Below are 22,962 nucleotides of genomic sequence, written 5' to 3'. Positions count from 1 at the left end.
ACACACTTATCGATTGACATTTCTCTGTGGCCAAATTTCCAATACTAGCTCAGTTTGTTCTGTATCAACAAAGTAAAATGAAAATGCCATACAAATTTCCAAAGAATAAATAGCACGCTCCCCTAACACCTTTTGACTACTCACAGACAGACTGCAGATTAGGAAGAGAGGAACTGCTGCCCACAGAAATTGCCCAGATCTACTCAGTTAGCCTGAGATTAGGCAAAGTTAAATGCAATAAAGGCCATGTACATAGTACATCTCCTACATCTGTGTCATAACAACATTCAGGCAAGCTGTTTTTTCTGATCTCAATGTCAGGAAAGGAGAAGTCCCTCTTGTCCTCCCCACCCCTATTTTTAATGTTGTTCATCCAGTATAATTAGAGAACTTTCTTTCATATAATTTGTCACACATCAGAGATGTTAAATGCACTATTTCTCTCATTAACATTTTTTCCCCTTTTCCAGACTGCAATAAATCCAGTGTTTTTCAAATTTTGCATTACAGTAATAAGAGTAAACTATGCAGAACTCCCAGAAGTTAGGAATCCCCTGTTGGAAGACTGTGGGTGATACCCGAATAAGGCTAGGGCCTGCCTTGAAACTTAATCTCACACAGCTGTTCAGGGAGCACTGCAAGGCAAAGGCTTGCAGGAAGTGTTTCATTTCTTTTCTGCTATGAAACAGGAACACTTTCAATAACTGCACTTGTAACTAGAGGGCCCTGATTTTGCACTTTCCATTAGAGTGTACTGGCTACAGAACAGAAGCTGGTCTTACTCATGCATGGACCCTCCATGCCCTCCAGAGATTTTATCATTTAATTACAGCCAAGAATGTAAATAAACAGCACAGACTCCTGGAAAACTGAGGCATGGGTTAAAATTGAATAGATTGAATAGAAATGTGAGATGTTGGCTGCCCATCTGTAGCTAAAGCTCTGACTGGAACATTATAGCTGGAGCCTTGTGTCCAAAGTTTGAACCTGAACTTCGTCAAAGCAGTCCAACAGAACGTTCCAGTTTAGCTGAATCAATGCTTCCTAGCAAAAAACCTTTAATTTTTTACTTGTGCATTCTTCTTTTAGTTTCTAATTTGTGTATTTTTTCCAATAAGGCTGATTTGCAGCATGGAAATTGGAATACCTTTAAATCACCCATTCTAAAAAGTCCATCTGAGCTTGAGAGTTAGTTTAGAAAAAAGTATATCTCCTGTAACATTTTCCAGCTTAAAAGTCTTAGGTTGCTGTTTTGTTGGATGGGGTTCTTCTAACTTCTAATGCAGAATCAATTTTGATGATGGATGAGAACTTTAAGATCATTTTATCCCTTCAGTAGAAGATACCTTAGGGAATGGACAAAAGAACCTAATTAGTCCTTTCCATTTCTGTTTTTTTTCTGTTCTCATGTTGAGTCAATCATAAGCATCAGGATGTAATAAAATCATCACTATTCTTCAGCTCAAAAATATGAGTTAATTCTGGCTACTTCCTTCTTTTATTTTTCCCCAGGAGAATACTGTGAAAGAATATTGCCCATGCTTGTGAGTAAGACACTCAGATGCTGTATTCTTTAAATTTGTGCAGAAAGTTTAAGTGCATTAATATGAACACTTTACCAGATGAAAAAAACAAGATAATTTAGGCTACATTAAAGTTTAAGTAAGGATTCTAGCAGAACCATTTAAAAGAAAATATTTATTATCCTTACATCTATCTTCTGAGTAAGATGTTTCACTCACCATGTATTTTTCTACTTTAGGCTGGAGAATGGTGGTAAATTAATTTCTTTCTCAGTAAACATAGCATTCTTTAATAGATCTCAGAAGTTATGGCAATACTCAGAATCCAAAAGATACTGGACAAATTAAGAGGTGTGGAGGTTCATTAACAAATAAACACACATATGTTGATTTTCCTTTTAACTTCAGAACAATTATCGAAAATATGAAATCTGACTGACATAAAAATCCTCTCTGGACAAGTTTGAAAGAGTTTGGTATGGTAAAGGAAAAAATGATTTATTTGTCTTATTTGTTTCTGGATACATTTGTTTTTCAAAGACATTGTGAATTTGCTGCATCCTTTTCTTTCAGCAAATGACAAATCCAAAAGCCTTCTCACACCTGATGCCAAGTTTCCTCCATGCTGCTGAAGACAGGCTGAAAAATAGACTTCACAGCCAAAAAGATGCTTTGACTTTGTGATTTTCCTGACAAACAGTACTGCTCTGCTCTTTCTTCTGCCTTAGTATTAGACTCTATGATAGACAGGCATGTTAAAAGTACTTCATCAAGAGTGCCAAGTACCCTCCCTATCAAGTCCAACTTATCATTGATTCCTTATTGAGATGGACACCCTAAAATCAAACATCAGCTTTTCATAATTTGCATGCCCTAAAAACACGGGCAGATGAGGTAAGTTTCTAAGTCTAAGTTTCTAAGACTATAAATCTTCCTGAGCAACAACAAAAGAGATTCCAGTGCACTAAGTAAGTATTCAGTATCATTTCTATTGGTTCTATTGTTACTTTTAAAGTGTTTACAGAGGCAGGCATATATTTTATGCAAAACACAGGCACTCAATTGTGAAGAATATAAGTGACTCTATCTAGTAATGGATCCACCAGCACTTTTTCTGAGATGTACTAATTTGTCTCCTCACAAAGGGCTGGAGAAGTGTAACACTGTAGCAGTCTATTGTAGTAGACTTTGATCTGTTAGAAAACCATTAGCAACTGGGACAACTTTTTATAAAGATGGAACTAGCAAAGAGTTGATTAAGACAAAGACATGACCAACCCGTTGTCCACCAGGATCCTCAAGTCCTTCTGCACACAGCTCTTCTTCAGCAGGTCATTACCCTGAGATAGGTGAAGAACCTTGTATTTGACGAAGTTGAACCGCATGAGGTTGGTACAGCCACACCTCTCAAGTCTGTCCAAGGCCCTCTGGATGACATTCCTTCCCTCCAGCATCACACCACATGAGTTGGCATAATACACAGATTTGCTGAGGGTGCACTCAATTCCACCATACATGTAACCAACAAAGATGATAATACTGGTGCCATTCATGAACTAGAAGGAACACCATTTGTTGCTGGTCTCTACCTGGCCCTTGAGCTGCAATGCTCTGAATGCAATCATTCAGCCAGTTCCTTATCCACAGAGTGACTGAGCTATCAGATCCATGTCTCTCCAATTCAGAAAAATTAACACTGTGCAGCACACTATCAGACACTTTGTGCAAGTCCAGGTGCAACCTGGAAAGGTTTGTTTGAAGGAAGAACTGTCTGCTTTGGTCCTCAACACTAGTAAAAGTAACGGATTTCAAAAGCTGCTCAAAACCTAGCATTATTATAATCAACCTGTACTGGGAAATGGCAGTAAGACAGGCCTGATGAATTTGCCATACTTACCACAGTACAAACTCTGCATATCACTTTCATATGTAAAGGGTGTATTATTTTTGTATGTTGTGTGAAAGAAAAGTAATGGCTTTGCCATTTGTCAGCACTGTTGTAGAACAGGTGAAGGACATGTCTCAGAAAGTTTTGCCTATTCAATGCACTGCACAAGAATGGGTTTATCTCCTTCACTTAAGTCAGATGGCTATAATCATTCTTTTAACATGTTGATGATAAGGAAGTGAAGAACACCATCAAACACAGTTAAATCTTTAAGATGAATACACTTATATTGGATTCATTCATTTCTTGCAGGTGTCTGTGAGGACTGTCCTACACCTTGAAAAAGGACAGCATGTACAGAGCTGAAAAATTATGTGGAATTATCTTTCTCAGTTGTTTTTCAATTTTTCCTGAAGTAATTTCAAATGTTAATTTTCATCTGGAGGCTAAAACCATGGCAGTAGAAGTTTCTTTGTAAAGATTATTGTGGAGCTTCCACACTGCTGTAGTTCTGTCAACTTTCTGGTAAATAAAACCAAAAAAATATGCCAAGAAAGTTAAGAGTATTATTATTCAAAGCAATATTTTTCCTTCAGATGCCTGAAAGCAAACTTTCAGTTTGAAATAAAATGTATTTTTGTTTCTGAAAACCCTTATTAAAATGTTCACACAACATATATAGTAGAGTGTGGAAGAAAGACACATATTACAGAAAAGAGAAGGAAAGCGAAAGGGGTTATTATAGTGGCAAGTTTGTGCTGCTGCAGTGAAGACTGTATAAACACTTCCATTGTAAATATTTATTTTCAGAAGTTTATAACTTCTACTTAAAAAACTCCTGACTGAAACTTGAGTTGACATTTGTCTTCACAACCAGTAATACACAAAGTGAAACAGTTTAGCATCTGCTTCACAATTAAATGCTGAAAAAGAAAGGCTGCACTGAGCTATTAAATCTAAAGCTGCTTTGTTTTCAGAAGTAACTTCTTACAGTCATTAAACTTCTCTGAAGTACTTGAAGAAAACATTTTAAAACAGGTTCCAATGTGTGCTGCAGCAAGCTGAGAGACTCAGAATCTGACCCATGAAGAGCATTCTAAAGTTGCAGAATCATACAATCATCAAGGTTGGGAAAGATCTCCACGATCATCCTGTTCAACCATCCAGCTAACACCAATATTTCCCACTAAACCACGTCTCTCAGTACAACATCTAAATGCTTCTTGAACACCTCTGGAGTTGGTGACCCCATCACATCCCTGGGCAGCCCATTCCAGCACCTCACCACTCTTTTGGAGAAGAAGTATTTCCTAACGTCTAACCTGAATCTCTCCTGGTACAACCTGAAGCCATTCCCTCTACTCCTATCTCTAGTTACATGGGAGAAGAGGCTGACTCCTACCTTACCACAACCTCCCTTCAGGTAGTTGTAGAGAGCATTAAGGTCTCTCCCAAGCCTCCTCTTCTCCAGATTAAATAACACCAATTTCCTCACCTGCTACTCACAAGGCCTGTGCTCCAGACCCCTACCATCTTTGTTGCCCTTCTCTGGACACGCTTCAGGGTCTCATTCTCTTTCTTGCAGTGAGAGGCCCAAAACTGAACATAGTACTCAAAGTGTGGCCTCATCAGTGCTGACTACAAAGGTACAACTACTTCCTCGCTCCTGTTGGCAACACTATTTCTGATACAAGCCAGGATGCCATTGGCCCTCTAGGCTACCTGGGCGCATTACTGGCTCATGTTCAGCTGAGTGTCAACCAACATCCCATGGTCTGTTTCCTCTACACAATCTTCCAGATACTCTGCCCCATGCCTATAGGGCTGCCTGGCGTTGTTGTAGCCAATGTGCTGGATCTGGCACTTTACCGTGTCAAAATTCATCCCACTTTCATTCCAAGAAGCAACTTCATCTTTGGCTTCAGCCCATCTCCTGGGCTAGGATCCATTTCCCCCTTTGAATCAGGGGAGACCCATCTGCAGCCATCAGGCCAGGAACTGAGTAAATTACCCCAGGTAAAAAAAATCCTGAATTCTTGTGATTGGACCAGCCTCTCAGCCTTGTGTTTATGAGATCTGTTTTCCTGCGCCTCTCAGTATCCTTTCCTGTCACTGAAGAGACAGAGGAAAATAATGCCCACTCCATCCACTAACTTCCCAAATCCCCTGAAGTCCTTTTTGATAATCCTCAGCCTTATCTCAGTGACTTCAGCACTGCCAGCCTGAACTATCAATAAAGGATAATAATCAGAATCAGTGAATTCCAAGTGAATCAGTCTTGGAAGTTTCCCAGAAATATCCCTGACACAAGCCCCAGGGAGGCAGCACACTTCCCTGCAGGCCGACATATAGAGCCCTTCATTCTTCTCAGAAGGGAGTTGCCTATAACAATCACTCTTCTGTCCTTCTTGGTGGAGGCAGTCTTGAGGTGCTAAGTCAACTGCCTTATCCTAGACAACCTCATGGGTGAACCCCCCATCACATCCTCACTTACCTCTCCCTCAAGTTCCAGAACCTCAAACCTATTATGCAGGGGCATAAGGGGAGCCAAGGTAGGTTGGGATGGAGGTAGCTTATGATGCCAAGCTGAGACCTATTTCCACCCCTCCTCTTCCCTTAAATCACCTCCATCTGCTCGATGATCTGAGAGGAGGGGGTCCACCACCATCTGGATGGTATCACCCTTGTGTCATCCCCACAGATTCAGCAGAGAGTTACTCCACCAATCTATCTCTAGCAGCACTCTCTGATACCCCTTAATCTCTCCACCTCCTCCTTAAGCTCCACGACCATACTCAGCACATCATCCACCTGCTCACAACACATGCAGGTGGAATTCCGGCTGCTCTTCACTGGCAGCAACAGGCTGAGGCACTCGCTGCAGCCAGGTACATGAACCACATATTTTTAGGCGGGCACTTCATTTGAGTCATCATACTCTTTCTTGCCAGAGCTTTTTGCCTAATGGAGAACATGGCTAGATTCGTTGTCTGGGAGGCAACCTGTAGGTGAGTCAGTTTTCCAAGCAGAAGGGCCCCTCTTGCCCTCCCTGCTCACCTGCCCTGTGTGAACATGCCTTTCTGATGCATGACACCCTGTTTGCTCATCTTGTTCACTGTGCTCCCTACAGGCAGCTTCCTGGCTCCAACCCCACCACATCAGAACATTGCTGCCACATGAAGAACAATGGCTCCTGGCAGCTGCTCCTTTGCAGGGCTACCCCTCCACCAATCAGAGCAATTCCTGCTTTGGTGTGGAATGCTGAAAAATCACTGAAAAATCAGAGATGCTGAGATGAATGCACTTCATGTATACAGAAGTGCAGCTTGCATGTGGGTAACTGCTTCTTCACACATGATTGATCTGCTTGAAAACCAGCCCTGGTAGAAATGGTAATGAATGATACTGCAGCACTATATTAATATTCATTTGTCACTCATTTAGGGTTGCTGGTGCAGCGGTGGAGGAAGCATTGCAAAACCACTGGTAGAGACTTGTTAGAAGAAGTCATAGCTCAACTGACTATGTGAACTTCAAAGAAAAGATAACATGTAAATATTGAAAAGATTAATTTTTCCTGCTTGGCAATCAGGGTGAAACATACAAGATCAACAACATTCATCTGATAATAGGAAAATTCTGCAGGCTGCGTGAAGTACTGTACAGATATTAAACCTACTGCACTCACTAAAGGACCTGGTTAAAATTCACTGATCACCTAACTTCTGGAGAAAAGAAACAACTAGCTAGTAGTAAATTGAACAGATCATAAAAGAGCTCAACAGTCTGCCATAAAAGAATTTTAAAGAATTATATCCACACAAACAAGGGATATATAAAACAAAGCAGAGAATTTCAAATTGCCACAGCTTGCTGGTTCTGCATGACCCAATATTCTGGCTTGTGACAAAGGATTCTCTTTAATCTCAGTGTCTCAGGTGTGGAATCCATCTGTTGATACCAATTACAGAAGATCACCAAAAGTATGGTGATTTACTAGATGTAATTTCAGTTTATCAGTCACATTATACTTACTACATAGATGAGAAATGATGCTAATTTTCCAATTCAAAATGCGCATTTTGGATGTATTACTCTTACAACACAAGCAAATCCATTTCTAGATTATTAGTTAAGTGTTTTAAATTACGTTTATCTCCCTTATTAACATTAGCAGCAGTATGCTAAGAATGCCAAGATGGAAGATACTAGTCTGTGTGTCAAACTCTGGTTAGTATGGAAGACAGTAACACTTTAATAAACAGGTGATTATGCAACTCTCAGTTCTGTTAAAAGCAGATTGGTAGTCTATTACAAACTGATTACATTTGCTACTTTTTTACTTCAAACAATTATATTTGCTCATTAACACTTGATATGTTGAATGCAGCTTAAGAAGAACATAGGAAAATTAAATATCAATCATTCTAACTCCTCAGAGATTTCAAACTGACTCATGTAATGATATTTTCCTTCAAAGAACAATAGTTATGTGCACCTGTGAAAGATGTGGTGGAGAAGAAAAGGGAGAATGGGAGAAGTTATTTTAAGACTGATGTAAAGTAGACATCAAGGGAATTAAACATGGAGCTTAATTGATGTGTTTATACATATCTACATGAAAATGTGTTCTGAAACAGCACGAACATCTTTGGCTATATCTGCAAGCTATCGCTCCTGACAGGCTTACTACTGCAGAAGACATAAAGAGGCATCCTCTATTGGGAGTGTGAAACAAATGCCTCTCTTTTCATAGTTAATATAGAGCTTTAAAGGAGTTTTAGAGATTATTCCAGTTACCTTATCACCTTTGCAAAAGGCAGAGACTGTTGTGCAAAGGCTTTGTCAGGAACTGGGAATGCTCGAGAATCATAGTAAGTAGCCTTGACAGAGCTGCATCTACCACAAGACTGCAGAAAGCTTTTTAAAGCAGATGAGTATTTTTAACATTATTCTATAGGTTGGAAAGCTGAGACAGAGAAAGGAAAAAAATTTCTCATGATTCTTCATCAGAGCCACCTAGAGAACATAAAACTCTTTAAATCAGTGTTCTTCATTTCCCCCAAAATGGAGCTACAGATCTGCTTCCTAGCTGGCCTTAAAAAATAAGATGTTGAAGAGGCAATCCCTCAGAAAATTCACTGACAATTTTTAAATTTATGCAAATTCTATGCCCATTTGAAAATAGATTTTATGATCACAAGACAGTCACTTTCTCACTCATTCCACTGTGGGAGCAGTTAGGTACCCTGACATGCTCTACACTGCATCTACAGAAAAAACTGATGGTACCTGCATGAAAGAACAACAGCTGAAATAGCTACATTTCCTTTACATCTTGGAAGAAAATTTGTACTATTCTTATTCACCTTGGCTAGATACTTCTCCTTGACACTATAACACAAAATAAGTGTGGCTAATAATACGTTGAGGGTTGCTACTGGACCTAGTACACAGACTTTTAGCACAATATTGCACCCAATGCTTGGCTTTAAAAGCTAAAGCACAAATGCCTTAGGCTTCTATTTACTATCCAAGTATTGTGATGAGTGATAAATCTGCACTGAAACCATTAGAACTTGCTTCAGAGATGTCTGGTCTACCAGAAAGCTGTCAGAAAGATCTGGGAAACATGCTGATGAAAAAAAAAAAAAATAAAAATCTGCAAGTAATGTGCCAAATATATATCTTTTCATTTCAGGATTCAGGTGAAAAAACAATACCAGCAGGTAAAGGTTAAATGGATTGATCCATTTCTTTTCAGAAGAAGTTGCTATAAAGGCCCAGAGTGAACTAATCACACGCTCTGTTTTTGTCCTAGTATTCTCTCTTATTCATACAAAGAAAGACTGTGGAATGAATGATGTCGTGATTGGATAATAGACCTGGAAGAAGAAGCACATTTAAATGGTTCAAGTTCTAAGACCTCAAATTTTAATTCTGGTCTAAAACTGTGAGATAGCGGCGAGGTGGTTTTACATCCTTCCCAACCGTTATCTGAGGCTGTTCAGCTCTGAAGTACGGAATGGCAGAGTTAAATAGCTTCCTACTGATAAAAGTGGGGACTGGAGGCTGCAGACATTGGGTTACTTAGGAGGCAAAGACATGCACAATAAGAGCTCTTATTTGACACAGACAACTCTGTGCCTTGATAAAACATCATTAAAAAGTGTATATCACCTCTAAATCCAGTACAGAAAGGATGTGGAGGTACTGGAGCAGGTCCAGAGAAGGGCAACAAGGCTAGTGAAGGGCTTGGAAAATCAGCCTTATGAGGAGAGGCTGAGGCAGCTGGGGCTGTTTAGTCTGGGGAAGAGGCAGCTGAGGGGAGATCTTATTACTCTCTTCCAGTACCTGAAAGATGCTTACAGTGAGAGCGGGGTAGGTCTCTTCTCACTGGTGACATAGGTGACAAGACGAGGGGAAATGGCTTCAAGTTGCGCCAAGGTAAGCTTAGGTTGGACGTTAGGTAACACTTCTTTATGAAAAGGGTGGTTAAATACTGGAATAGGCTCCCCAGGGAGATGGTTGAGTCACCATCTCTGGATGTGGTGCTTGGAGATATGATTTAGCAGAGGGTTGTCAGAGTTAGGGTACTATGGTGAGGCTGTGGTTGGACTTGATGATCCTTGAGGTCCCTTCCAACCTGAGTAATTCTATGATTCTATGACTCCCAGTATTCCAGCTAGGACTCTGGGCACATTTTGAAATAACATATATGGATGTAGCTCAACTTCTTCAGGTCCACTGGAAAATATAGGAAGCTTCATTACATAAAACCTACTGCAGAGGAGATTCTCTCTGAGCAGTGGTATCCAAGTACAGGCAAGAGAATGGCATATGGTTGGATAATGTGATTAAACAGAAGACTTTCTTGCCTGGTCCAGCTCTAAGCTTGGCTTAAAAGCATGTAAGAATTACATCCAAATGGGCAAATTATGTATTTGAAGATGGGTAAAAATTGAAAACTCCCTTGTTAACAAAGAAAGAAGCTATTATTCACAAGCAGGTTTTTGAAAGATGTTCTATAAATTTCTCTCTCTAGATCCCTTTGAAGAATTCCCCTGCCACAGTAATGTGTCTGTGGGTACTCTACTAAAACTTACTAATTAAAGTATTTTATATTAAAACCTGGAGCCTACATGTCATCAAACAACACTAGAAAATACAGTTCTAGGATTGACAGTTTTCCTGCCACTGCTGTCCATCTAGTAAGTTTATTGAGGGTTTTTACCATGACTTACTTCCTCTATCATGAACAACAATATGCTAACATTAGTAACTTCTGCTGAAAGGTTTTATGTTGCTTTTCTACCCCAAATTGTACTTGAACATGAAGGTAAAGGATTGCTTACTTGATATATGTGAAAATTGGATTATAACAATTCAGTTTGCTTGCTTTTACTTAAGTGATTGAACCTTCTCTGTCTTCAATATTGACTTCTTAGCTTTATGTAACCAAAATTAGGGAGTAATAATGCTTACCTTGTGTAGCAATGTAGTGATTCGGCCTGTGATAACCCTAAAAGAAATCAGGGAAAAAAAATTATAACCAGCATGTAACTTGCCTATGTTGCTTTACGTAAAACTTCATTTACAGTAATTTTCAGTAAAAATTATAACAATAAAAGTAATGTGCTAGATGCAGATGTTCTTTCTGGTAGGCAAGGGAGAGGAAGAACAAGAAGCAAATGTGTTTTCTGTAAGATGCTAAAGTTGCAGCCTTGTACATTAGGGGACAGAAGTAATATGTTCCCAAAGTCCCTTGTTGGATCTGTTGAAAATAAATAGCATGAAATCCTCTCTAGCACTTGCAGCTAATGGTGTGAGATGCTCAAGGAGGCTGAGATATACCTTCAAGCTATTGCGATTTAGTGCAAAGCCTATCCCTTTTTTTAACAGCTACAGAATGCTCAATTTGCATTCAGCCCCAGGAAGGGTGGGGAAATGTTCACTCTGTCCTCTGTGATTTATTTATGATATATTTCTGAACATGAAAAAGAGGGTAAATTCTTTGACTAAATGGTTTAGTATAAATACACTTCTTCACCTCTAAATAAAAAAAAAACACCATAAAGGAATTCAATGTTTCTCTGATAACAAGGGCAACTTAAGCTGGCTGTGCAATAAAGACTAATACGCTATGGATTCTTGCAACACTGAATAGGTTACCAATAGGGAACAATACCATTTTTATTGTGTTTGAATTTCTGATGTTATGAGAGTGTCACCAAAGGTTTAGATCACGAGCAAATATGTTGATAAAATCAGTTATGCCAGTTTTAATCTTTCAAAAGTGGTGAGATTCCATTGTCAGCCTTCCAAAGGAAGAAATAAAAGCTGAAGCTTGCATGTCACTGCAATTTCTTTGTAAAAGTGCAAGAGGGACTGTAGTGATGGAAGGCTGCTGGAAAAGACACAAAACATTTGAAAATACCTTGAATATTACAGAAAATATAACATGAATTATATAATTGGTTAGATATCATTGAACCAAAATCTGGAATTCTGTGAACTCAGGCACCTATCAACCAGAGCTTATTTTTTTCTGTGGTGTGCTACCTAGTATCCCTAGTGGCTGGGATTAAATGCCTCAATTTCCCAGTGAAGAAATTAAGCATGGGGAAAAATACTAAATAAATACTGCCTACTTTTCTTTTATCTAATAAAACTTCATAATATTTGTGAAATTCTCTAATTGAGATGTTTATTCTGACAACACAGCAACAATAACCCCATGCAAATGAAAAATTTCTTCTGTAGTAGAAGAACAAACACTTCCAGAAGAAACCTGACTAGCAAGATTATAAACAAAAAATGCTGTGTTTTATGGCTGCCTTTGGAATATGTCTGCAAGACTCCAAGCTTTGCAATGAAGCCACCTGCTAAGAATGAGGGAAATACTTTTTGTTCTCACTCATTATTTCTTTTAGGACGTAAGGGTATGTAGCAACAGGACGAGGGGAAATGGTTTAAACTGGAAAAAGGTAGATTTAGACTAGATATCAGGAAGAAATTCTTTACTGTGAGTGTGGTGAGACACTGGAACAGGTTGCCCAAGGAGTCTGTGGATGCCCCCTCCCTGGTAGCATTCAAGGCCAGGCTGGATGGGGGCTTTGAGCAACCTGGCCTAGAGAGAGGTATCCCTGCCTATAGCAGGGGGATAGGAAGTAGGTGATCTTAAATGTGACTTCCAACCCAACCATTCCATGATACTATGATTCTTTCCATCCCTCTTGTACTTTCATAAGCAATAACAGGTTGCTATTCTGCTTTCTTACAAGTATTTCCAATAGAACTGTATGGTGCAAACTCTGTACATCTTTTAGCATTTTAAACTTAAGCACACACTGCTAGCCTAAAACAAGAACAATCCTGAATGTTGGAAAGTTTGAGATTTGCATTCAAATCTAGTTCCCCAATGTGAACTTTCACTCGCTTTCTATGACTCCCTTCAGAGAGATTCTCTACAGAGGTTACTCCCCTCAGAGTTTAGTGAGCTGCCTAAGCGAATTTCCACATATGCTTTTAGCTCCCGGTGAATGTGCTACTCTTTCAAATAGCAAGGGACTGAGCAGAAGTCTAAGCTTCACTTAATAGCTATTGAACATACTAACAAGCATCAATGGGAGTTATCAGACAGTTACAACTTCAGATTGTTTAACTGAAGAAACCTACTTTTCCTGTACAGTTCTAGCTCTTCCGAATTTTGATAAAAACATCTCTTACATTCCTGTTTTACACTGGTTGCTATATTTGAACTGCAAACTGTGACACCATTTTCTCAGATGTAAATAGAGATCTTTAGCAGATGCTGTTTCTTATAAAGTGACACTTGTTTTACTTAGCCAAACATCTAGCACTCCATGCAAATAATGAAATAATTATCTTTGCTATCCATAGATTTATGACTTTAGACAGTATTGACTTTGTAATGATTTTCAATTCTACTTTTGAGTTCATTCTTTCAACCAAAACCACCTTGTCTCTTAAAGAATTTATTCTAATGTAAAACATTAAGTTAACATGATGCAGAATGAACAAAGAAGCCACCTTCAATAATTAAAGAGCCTACATATTTAATGAAATGTCTTGCTTGCATTGGAAGTACTGGTTAACAGCTGCAGAATATACTTTGAAGGCAACTTAAAAGTGCAGAGATGACAAGAGATTGCAAATCTCTGCATTAGGCATTACAGAGTTTTGTCACATTAATATGCAAACAGCTTTCTTTTAAATGTGGAATGATGCCAAGCTGTTGACAGAAAGTGAAAATAACATTTTGTTAGCCCAGATAAGCACTAGTAGGCAAAGTAGCCATACAGCATTGCTGGCAAAGTTTCAGCCTATTGACAGTTTGAGGAAATATATAATATATAATACTCTTTTGATTTGTCTGTTGACAAAACTAACACAACTACTTGTTTCCTTTAGTGTACACCTATCTTCCAAAGACAGTACCGTCCAAAAATGTTTAGCAGCTAATATCAGCTGCTAAACAATGAATAATGTGAGAATAGTAAAAGCTGCCTCTTTGAACACAATGCTATGTTTGTTGACTATATCAGTATACGCACATCAATATAATTTCCATTGATGTAATCAGAGTTTGTTTCTCCTTCAATGGGCTGCAATCTCACTCGAGAATGATCATCTGAAACACAAACAGTGGAGAGAAAAATAAGGTAACTAAAGACATTCAGAAACGAATATGACATCAAAATCTTAACGTTAAAGAAAAAATAATATGTCATTCTTGGCAAGTCCATGGTTGGTTTTCTTTGTCCATTAGTGTACTGTATATACATTTAACCTTAATTTTGACCATTCATGAGCCTTTCCAAATCCCCTTTCATTTTCAATCTGAACACCTTAAATATTTCTAATGTGCAATCCTTTGCAACTATTTTTGTTTGCCTTGATAACACCATCATACCTTTTGTCAGTTTGCTAATTAACATGAAGTTTTCTATGGTTTAGTTATTTGGAAGTGTTTATGCCAGTACTCAAAATAAATTTAAATTCTTCCATAAGACATACTGTCAACTCACAGTTTCAAACAAAAACTCATTATGTTTCCATAAGAGAAAGCAAAATAAAGTAATAACAAAACCCAAGCAGTCAGATAATGACTTTGCCACTGAGGTTTGCTCCGTGGTTGCCATCTGTATCTATCCAGGAATTCTACCCATTAGCAAACACTTCCAACTCTTATTTCGAAATTCCAATCCAAAACTCCAGGGTATGAATTTATTTCCTGTCAGCTGCCTCATTTTCTTTATGATTCCACAGAAGTGATTAAGAAGTGCTAGAGGCTACATCCTCCCGTAAAGGAATCTCAGAGAGCTGGCAGGGCTTCTTCAAGAATTTGGAATATGCTTCTCTTGGTTCAAAAGTGACTAAATACTATTGTTATTCTAGAATGTGCACAAGTTGTTGATAAAACAATACTTTGAAGATACTTAAGGGTATGATGTCAATCAACTCAAAGATGGAGACACAGTCAATGGCCCCTTTACCGCTGCTTTATTTACTGTCAACTTGTGCTGATTACACACTTATGTATTACTGTTTTTGAAGGCCATTTGCTATCTGGCTTACAACTAACTACAAGTCTTATTGATCATCATTATTTTCCTGTAAATGTAAATAAGCACTAGTGCACAAGAGAAATTTGTCACCCATGTTTTCAATAGCTAATATTTTTTAACTTTTAAGAAGTGCTACCAAATAACAAAAACTAATGAAGGAACATGAAGTAGCTTATAAAGCTATCAGAAGTAGCGTGATTGCCCACAGTGTGGAGGAGGAAAGCGAGGGCAAGTGGTTCTCACAACAACATTGTTTTACAGTGACAAGTAAAAAGGTTTTCAAATGGATGAGTAGGAAAGGAAGAGGCAAATTAGTGATTTCAACCTTTTATGCTCCAAGTCTCAGTGACTACACATCTCAAAGTCTTGTCTTCCCTGGGATTCCCTTGGGAGACAGCAAGGGCATAGCTGTAGATATATTCTTCACAGCTTTGCAGCCCTTGGTACTGCACAGCTAATATTCTGCTAGTCTGCTATGATTACATCACCCAACAGTCTTTAAGAATGAGTTTTTCCAAGGATGTAGGAATATTCAAATCAATTAAGTTAATCAGGTCATCCTTTTCAGCCTTTTTATTCACTTTTCCAAGACTAAAAATTTATAGAGATGCAATGTTCCATTACATAACCTATCATTGTCTGACCTTATCAAGCTACACAAGTGCCGTGCTATTCTCTGCTTAATTAAGCAATTTATCAGTTTTCTCAGAACAGAGCTTTAGCTCAAAGGCTTATAATTCTAAAAGTCCATCTTACTTAAGATACTACATTAGAAACTTTCTAATCTTTGGATATGGTTGCTGCTTTTATCATTTTAGGATCTGATCCAACTTCTACTGAAGTCAATAGACTCTAGAAGTCAAGCTTGCTTGGACTCATGGTATGTCTTCATCCATATTTTCATGATTTCATGCATCATTTCCTTAAAAGCATTCTAATGAGGAAAACTCAGGCTAATAAAAATGTCTATCTATATATTTCATGAAGTACTTAGGTCACTGAATTTGATTGTTCAAACACAAGCACTCATGCCACTATACATAGACCAGCCTTACGCTGCCAGTATGGAACAGTACAACTGTTTTTTAATGTCCACAGTCACCTGAAATCATAGAATCACAAGGTTGGAAACGACCTATCAGATCATCTAGTCCAACCGTCTCTTCATCACCATTGCCACCACTAGCACTAAATGGCACTGCATGCCTATATTCAGGCAACTAGATTCTGTCCTTGATGACTTGCATGTTGCTGAGCTACATGGACCCATCAAACTTAAATTTTCCATTAAGCAACAGCTTAAAAATATGACCTCCTGCTATTTCTTTTAGACTGATACATACCATGTAAGTATCTTTACTTTTTCTGTTATTTCATTTTACTCTATTCTCTCCTTGCAGTTACTTATGCTTCAGATTACACAAAACTAAATAAATTACTTCATAACTAATAACTATATCTTCATATAATCTTTTTGGCCTTTTTTGTTCTCACATATGTCCTGCATTTTCACCAAAGATTTTGGGTACTCTGGAAATAACGGAGATTCCAACATTCACCCACACGCTGTGGAGCTGGAGTAATTTTTTTTTTAAATTTCTTTGAGAACTTCACGCAATTCCATGCTGTGTAGCAGCACTTCTTAACCAGAAAATTTTCTTCAGTCAACAAAATGTTTTTCTGTGTATATACCTGTGTTTACACCAAGCATAAGCCTAAGTGGTACAGAAACCACATATCCTTCCAACATGTACATTCCACCTACAGCCTCTAGGTTAACTGTCTAGATTTGGAAGATATTTTGTTCCTATATACTTCAGATTGCTCTTAACAATTTCTAGCTTTTGAATATTCTCTTTTTCAGCTTGTTATTTTGTTACCCCTCTATCAAATTCAATTGTGCACTGATCACTTGATCTTTCAAAATGAATTGAATGTTAGAATCCCTTTGTCTTTGTAGAAAGTGGCAACAGGTAATGATTTTGCTCCCCTCCACTTTTGCTCCCCTCATGTTACCAACACCATGTATACGCCAGTCTGCAGCCTGTGATCTCTAACAAGCCCCTTGAGTAGCCAGCTGATTAGCACGCTTAGGCAAGGACACTTTTTTGGGACATGCCTCGCTAATTGTTTGCTAATCAAGCCTTTTCGAAATGTCTCGGCTAAAATCCTTAGCTGCTTTTAAAAGCTGTGATCAATATTCTCTTTTCACTGAGTCAATCTTTGGTTAGGTAAAGATAAATTCGTAACCCCCCTCATCTTGAAATTACCTCAATATCTCTCCTGTAGAAAAGCAATAGATTTTAACAAATTCATAATTCTACACTATTAAAACAGACACCAAGTATTTCTTGAGTTAAAAAGATTCTGCTAGCTTAGCTAGATTCTCTTAGCTTAGATTCTGTTTTTAGTTGTTAACGAGAAAGCACAAAGCCTTCTGTGTTCAATACAGAAGAAACACATTTCTTGCAGGTCATTGGACTGTGGTCATGATTCAGCTTCTTGATTCAGAGGCTCACAAGCTGTAGTTACTTTCATACAGAGGGTTGGGTATGCCTACAGCCAATTAAATGCACATCACTTAGGTGATGTAAAGCATGTTGCCATTTTGACAAGCTCATACACTGCTGCAGCTCGGTGCTTTTGTTTTAGTTTCCTCAGAGAACAATAACGACTACAAGTAATAATGTAACAGCAGTGTCTTGGGGAAAATTTAAACAAAGAGGATAAATGGATGGAAAAAATTACATTAAACTTTTTACAAAAAAAATATACATTTCACTATAATCATATAATTGATGGCATCTAAGCCATCTACAGTATTTTTACTTCTTTAAAAACAGTATAAAAAGGCAATTTAGTAAAATGTTTTAAAAGCTACAGTCAATACTTCAAACAGCTCTGTGGGGTGGATTTTCAAAAGTGGACCACTAAAATTGTATTCTCAGACTTGAAGCTAAGCAATCATTTATTAGCAGAAAACCATACAGCATAATTAAACAGTTAGCTACTCCATTTCCATGTCTCTTTAACAGATGACAAGCTGTGGGCAGTTTCAGCTTCCCTTAAGATACTGCCCTTTACTCCAGTGAATTTTAATTTGCATTATCTATGTTTTCATAGCAACATAAATAGGTAATGTTATTGATAACAATTCCACTAACTCCTTCTGTGAGACAAACACTGATGACATGAAAAGTAAATTGAGATCCAAATGATCAGAGTAACGTTAGCTCTCTCAGAGAGCCTTCAGTATTACTTGTAATTGCCATTGATTTGTGTATCTAATATCTTTTACTTGCTTTCTCTTTGCTACTCATTACTTCCTCTGCTCAGACATACAGTACTGTAAGTCTCCTGTTTACTTCAGCCAAAGGGAGTCAAAGTGAAAGGTAATGTATAAAGTGACATTAGAGAGCAGACAACAAAGCTAAACAATGACTAAAAGACTTACTGTCACAGGCTTGGACTGGAAATAGAAGGTCACAAAAGAATAGTAAACGTAAAGCTAGAGAATGTTCTTTGGAATTTTTTTTTTACATCTTCAGTATTTATACATAAGTGGTGATAGCCTTCTAACGTATTGCTACGTCTCTCACAATAGCAAGTTTGTTACACATTAAAGATTGCCTGCAGAGAAGCAAGTAAAACCAGACTAGTTAACACCTTTTACATGTGCTCCAGCTCATAATGTTATTCACATTTCCCTAGAAAATTTCATTTCCTTTTTCAGTAAATTGCATGCTATTTTCTGACTTGGTGTTCATTTACAGCATCTTTTGCCACAGTATTTTGCAATCTCATAATGCCAGATTTAGGGGTCGCTCATCAAAACAAATGATCATCCACTAAGGTTTTTGGATTATCAGCGTATCTAATCTTCATCAAGTTTAGCAGTTTTCACAGTAAAATAAATGTATTCTGTCTTTTTCCCTAGAGACTGTTAATAGGGTAGCTTACAATGTCTGTCCCAGTTATCAAGAAATACTTAAGCAGCAGTATTGTCCGTTCCTTCAAGATCCAGAACCCAATGTCAAGAGATTAACCGATGACACCATGACTGTTCTTCCACTAAGTTGCCAAGAGCAGTGTGGGAGCAGTCAGAGCTGAGCACTGGTTAAGCATGTCAATTTACATTAATGAAATGGTAATTACAGAATGGAAGGTATACAGTAGGATAGTGGAAAAAATACATTAAATCTGACAGTTTTCTCAAAAAAAATGTAACTTCTTCCCTCACTTTTATGTTCTTAATTGAAGAAAAGAAATATAGGCTCAATGCAAGCAAGAGGCTGGTGGCCACTCTTATCCAGTTCCGAAGACAAGTTAACACAGTGCACAATTATGTTGTCAACACTTACATGCAATGATATTCCCGTATCTATTTTTCATTCTGTTCTCATCTTTCTTAGCTGAATCCCACGGTGCAGACTGTCCTTCAAAGAAACTCTAAAAAAGGAAAAGGAAGCAAAGTGACACTAAGAAATGCATGCAGCAAGTTACCTTATGGATAAACCAAGGAGAAAGGCAAACAGTACTCATGGGTATTGTTGTTTAAAGCACCATTTAGTTGATTCTTTTGTTGAGCAAAAACATAGTTCTATTTAAATGGTACTTATGCAAAGCTCCAAATATAGTCAAAAATTTGACATGAAATAATTTGCATAACAGTATGAAGAATTATTTGCATGTGAAGCGTTTGTGAATCTTTTGAAAGTTGCATGCTTGTAACACAGAGAATCTTCAACTTGTGCTATCCAAATTCTCTGTGTAGTTCTGCTTATTCGCATAGGTGAAGCAGAAAGAGCTTCGTCATCAGTGCTGGAGTTGCAGTATTTGGGTGCAGAATTATACACTGTACTAACAGGCTTTATTTTTGCCATTTCCCCAAGTTTTACTTATTTCTTGGCAGATAGTTCATGCATCAAAACACATTTAGGCATTAAAAAAGGTGAATTAATCTAGCATATATGTATCTTTTCTAAAACATAACTTATGCCATTGAGGTGATCTTTTGCCAGAGAATAAAAATGATATGATTTCCTGACTGATATAATCTATCTAGTATTCACTCAACCTCTGTGCTGTAGTTAATAAATTCAATAAAAAATGAGAAAGTTTAAGTCCTAAAAATATATATTTGCATTAATGAAGCATGCAATCTAGCATACAGGCACTAAGTAAGTTTATGACACAAGTATTTACATAATTTCTTGATTTTCACCTGTCGATGGCCTACCATGACATCACCCTGTCTCTAACTCATTTAATGTAGACGCATTCTATCATTCCATACTGGAATATTCACTGTGGAGTAAAAATATTTAATTGGCAAGTGAAGCAGTGGAATTCTATCGCGACAATGCCCAGCCTTAACTCATGTTTTGATCTTTTCACTGGAATGATCAGTACGATTTAATCTTTGATTCAAGAGGAAAATGAAAGCACATTATCTACTTTTTTTGGTATCGGAAGTCAGAAATGGCTAAGTCCTAAGATAAGGGAAAACATCAAGAAGCTTGTGCCTCTCACAGAACCTCAATATTTTCTGAGTGGTTTAAAGCAGATAATGCCCATGAAATAGAAGACACTGTCCTCATACCTGAAATGCATTGTTGTTCAAATCCCAACAATTCCATTATTAAAGAGCATAAAAGTAAAAATAAATCCTCAATCTCTTTCTGAAGCCAATGAAACATGGGGACATTTGATATCTAAAACAAATTTACTATTTTCATTAAATTGATACAATTGTACAATTTGAAAACTCCTGGAAATACATGGATTAATTCTAAGAAGTTTGTACAGAGCAACGTGAGAAAAACAGAGGCCGTATCAAATGGTTTCAGTTTGCTTGCTCTATAGTTTTCTGCACTTCTTTAGAAAAAAATTTAAAGTTTGCAAATTGAAATGGTTAAACTTTTCACTACTATTAGTGATATTTTTCTTAATCATGGGATACTGCCTTTGGATACAGCTCTGGAAAATGCAGTTACCTACCAAGATAGAGAATTTGAATGCTTTAATGGAAATGTTCATCAACAAAGCCCCAGAAGGCAGAACAAAAAACTAAACTGTTTGTTCTACCTAAAACTTGGCTGAGTATCTTCATCAGGATTTTGCCTTTCAGATAGTGAAAATACAGACAATTCTAGTTTCCTTGCAGTCCCTGTGCTAGAGACTTCTTCACAGAAGACACTGTGTAACAAGTGGTTACTAGCTTAATCCACTAACCATTACATGTGGTATTAGAAAGAAAGAGTCTTGCTAATACAGCTTCCAAGTCTACACCTTGAAATATGGAGGACTCAAATATACTCTCAGGGACTCCCTGCTTCTCCCTGTCCCAGAAAAAATGAACTTTCACAAAATTATTTTAAACAAATCAATTAAGAGTAAATCTCTAGAGACAACTGGGAAAAAATTTTACAGTACTGAATTCAGGAAAGATACACAACATGCAATGCACTTGTCTGGGCAGCTCATCTGCTTCTCATCTGCAAATACATGGGTTCAATTTCTCCCACCTGTTTGGAACTTCTGAAAACAAAGATAAGCTTAACGAGTCCTACAGATAAAATATCTTTTAACAATATATATTCAACGTAGATAAAACTGTTTGTCAGAATACAACTATATCAAAAATGAAAACCAGGAAACAGATTTACGTTTTCAGTTCCTATATATTGACTTCATTTTCCTTATCAAGCATGCACTATAGAAAAAGAACTATAGATGCAGATTATTCTTTCTTTTTCACCAACAAGTTTGTGACTGAAATAAAATCTATCATACAGAGAGAACAGACTTTATGCAGGGTCCCATTTTTTAAAACTCTTTTTGGAATGCACACACATATTTCAGTGAGAGGTGTACAGAAAGGATAATTTGAAGGAAAAGATATTACAGTGTGAAAGCATAAAAAGAAACAGTTATTGTAAAAGACAGCTGGAGTGTCATTTCCTAAATTCCCCATGTGCTACCATTACACAAACTGCAACACGATAATCCACAATGAATTACATGGAGAAATCCCATTTGTCCCACAAGTAAAGAAGAGAGCAGATACCTCATAACAGATGATCTGTCAAGATCTTTCCTTACTTCTGAGAAATATATTTTTCATTCTAGAATTTTTTTTAATGTTTTTTTCTGACATATCACTCTCTGGGGATGCTGCTGCACAGCAGCCCACACATTATCTTTGTGGCTATTCATCCTATTTCATTCCTTAAAGTTTCTTAAAAATGCAGACTATTAGGAAGAAATACGGTCCCAAACAGTGTTGTTTCACCAAGGGCAATGGAGAACTGAAAATGAGTGTAGGACATTTCCCAAATTATTTTAAATACATATTTCTTTAACTCAAATTGCACAAAACTTTAGCTATCCAGCCCCCATGAATTATGTGAAAATGAAACAGTCTTCAAAGCAGCTGTTGTTGCGGCAGGCATTTCAGTATTCAACATCTATTGTCATTCGGTTATTAGAATGCATTTCCATAATCAGGAAAGAACACTGTTTCTGAGAACAATGGAAACATACAGAACTGCAGAACATGCAACATGAGAACTGGTCAATGGATGCAGCAGCAGGATCGTTCTAGGATAAATGTGAAGCTTTTACTTGCTTTAACTCAATGCAGCAGTGGTTTCCATTAAAAATTAAATATTTGCCAAGGGCTAATTCACTGTGACCCTCTGACTAGAAAATAACTGCAATATCTCAAAAAAGAGATGGAGATAATCATTGCAAATACTGATTTTTAAAATTATTCCCTTTTCTCATTTAAAATTCATAAGAACAGAAAATATTGGAAGGGACATATATAAAAGTACATTTATTTCTTCCTTCCAAAAAAATACTTCATAGTTGCTAGGTGACAACAGTGAAGTCTCCTACAATGTCATTTAGAAAATGACAAGCAGAGAAATGAGAAATTAAGGACATCACAATTCCT

At 37.5% G+C, this 22,962-nt stretch overlaps 1 protein-coding gene across 12 annotated transcripts in view; it reads right to left on the bottom strand.

Annotated features, from left to right (window-relative positions):
* The window catches only part of PTPRM (protein tyrosine phosphatase receptor type M), a 451,289-nt gene that overhangs the window by 41,890 nt on the left and 386,437 nt on the right, over positions 1-22,962 (bottom strand). For all 12 annotated transcript variants that reach the window (XM_042839780.1, XM_042839781.1, XM_042839783.1 and 9 more), the window contains 3 exons: positions 19,364-19,451; positions 13,989-14,065; positions 10,897-10,933 (listed from right to left, as the gene is read on the bottom strand). In XM_042839780.1, coding sequence (XP_042695714.1) covers positions 10,897-10,933; positions 13,989-14,065; positions 19,364-19,451 — 202 coding nt within the window. The remainder of the gene's footprint in view (positions 1-10,896; positions 10,934-13,988; positions 14,066-19,363; positions 19,452-22,962) is intronic.

This window comes from Centrocercus urophasianus, unplaced genomic scaffold, assembly GCF_019232065.1.
Source record: "Centrocercus urophasianus isolate 14NV4802_14NV808 unplaced genomic scaffold, USGS_Curo_1.0 seq_11, whole genome shotgun sequence".
NCBI classification, from domain to species: domain Eukaryota; kingdom Metazoa; phylum Chordata; class Aves; order Galliformes; family Phasianidae; genus Centrocercus; species Centrocercus urophasianus.
The sequence above is the reverse complement of the archived record's forward strand: the minus strand, read 5'-3'. Positions and strand labels throughout refer to the sequence as shown.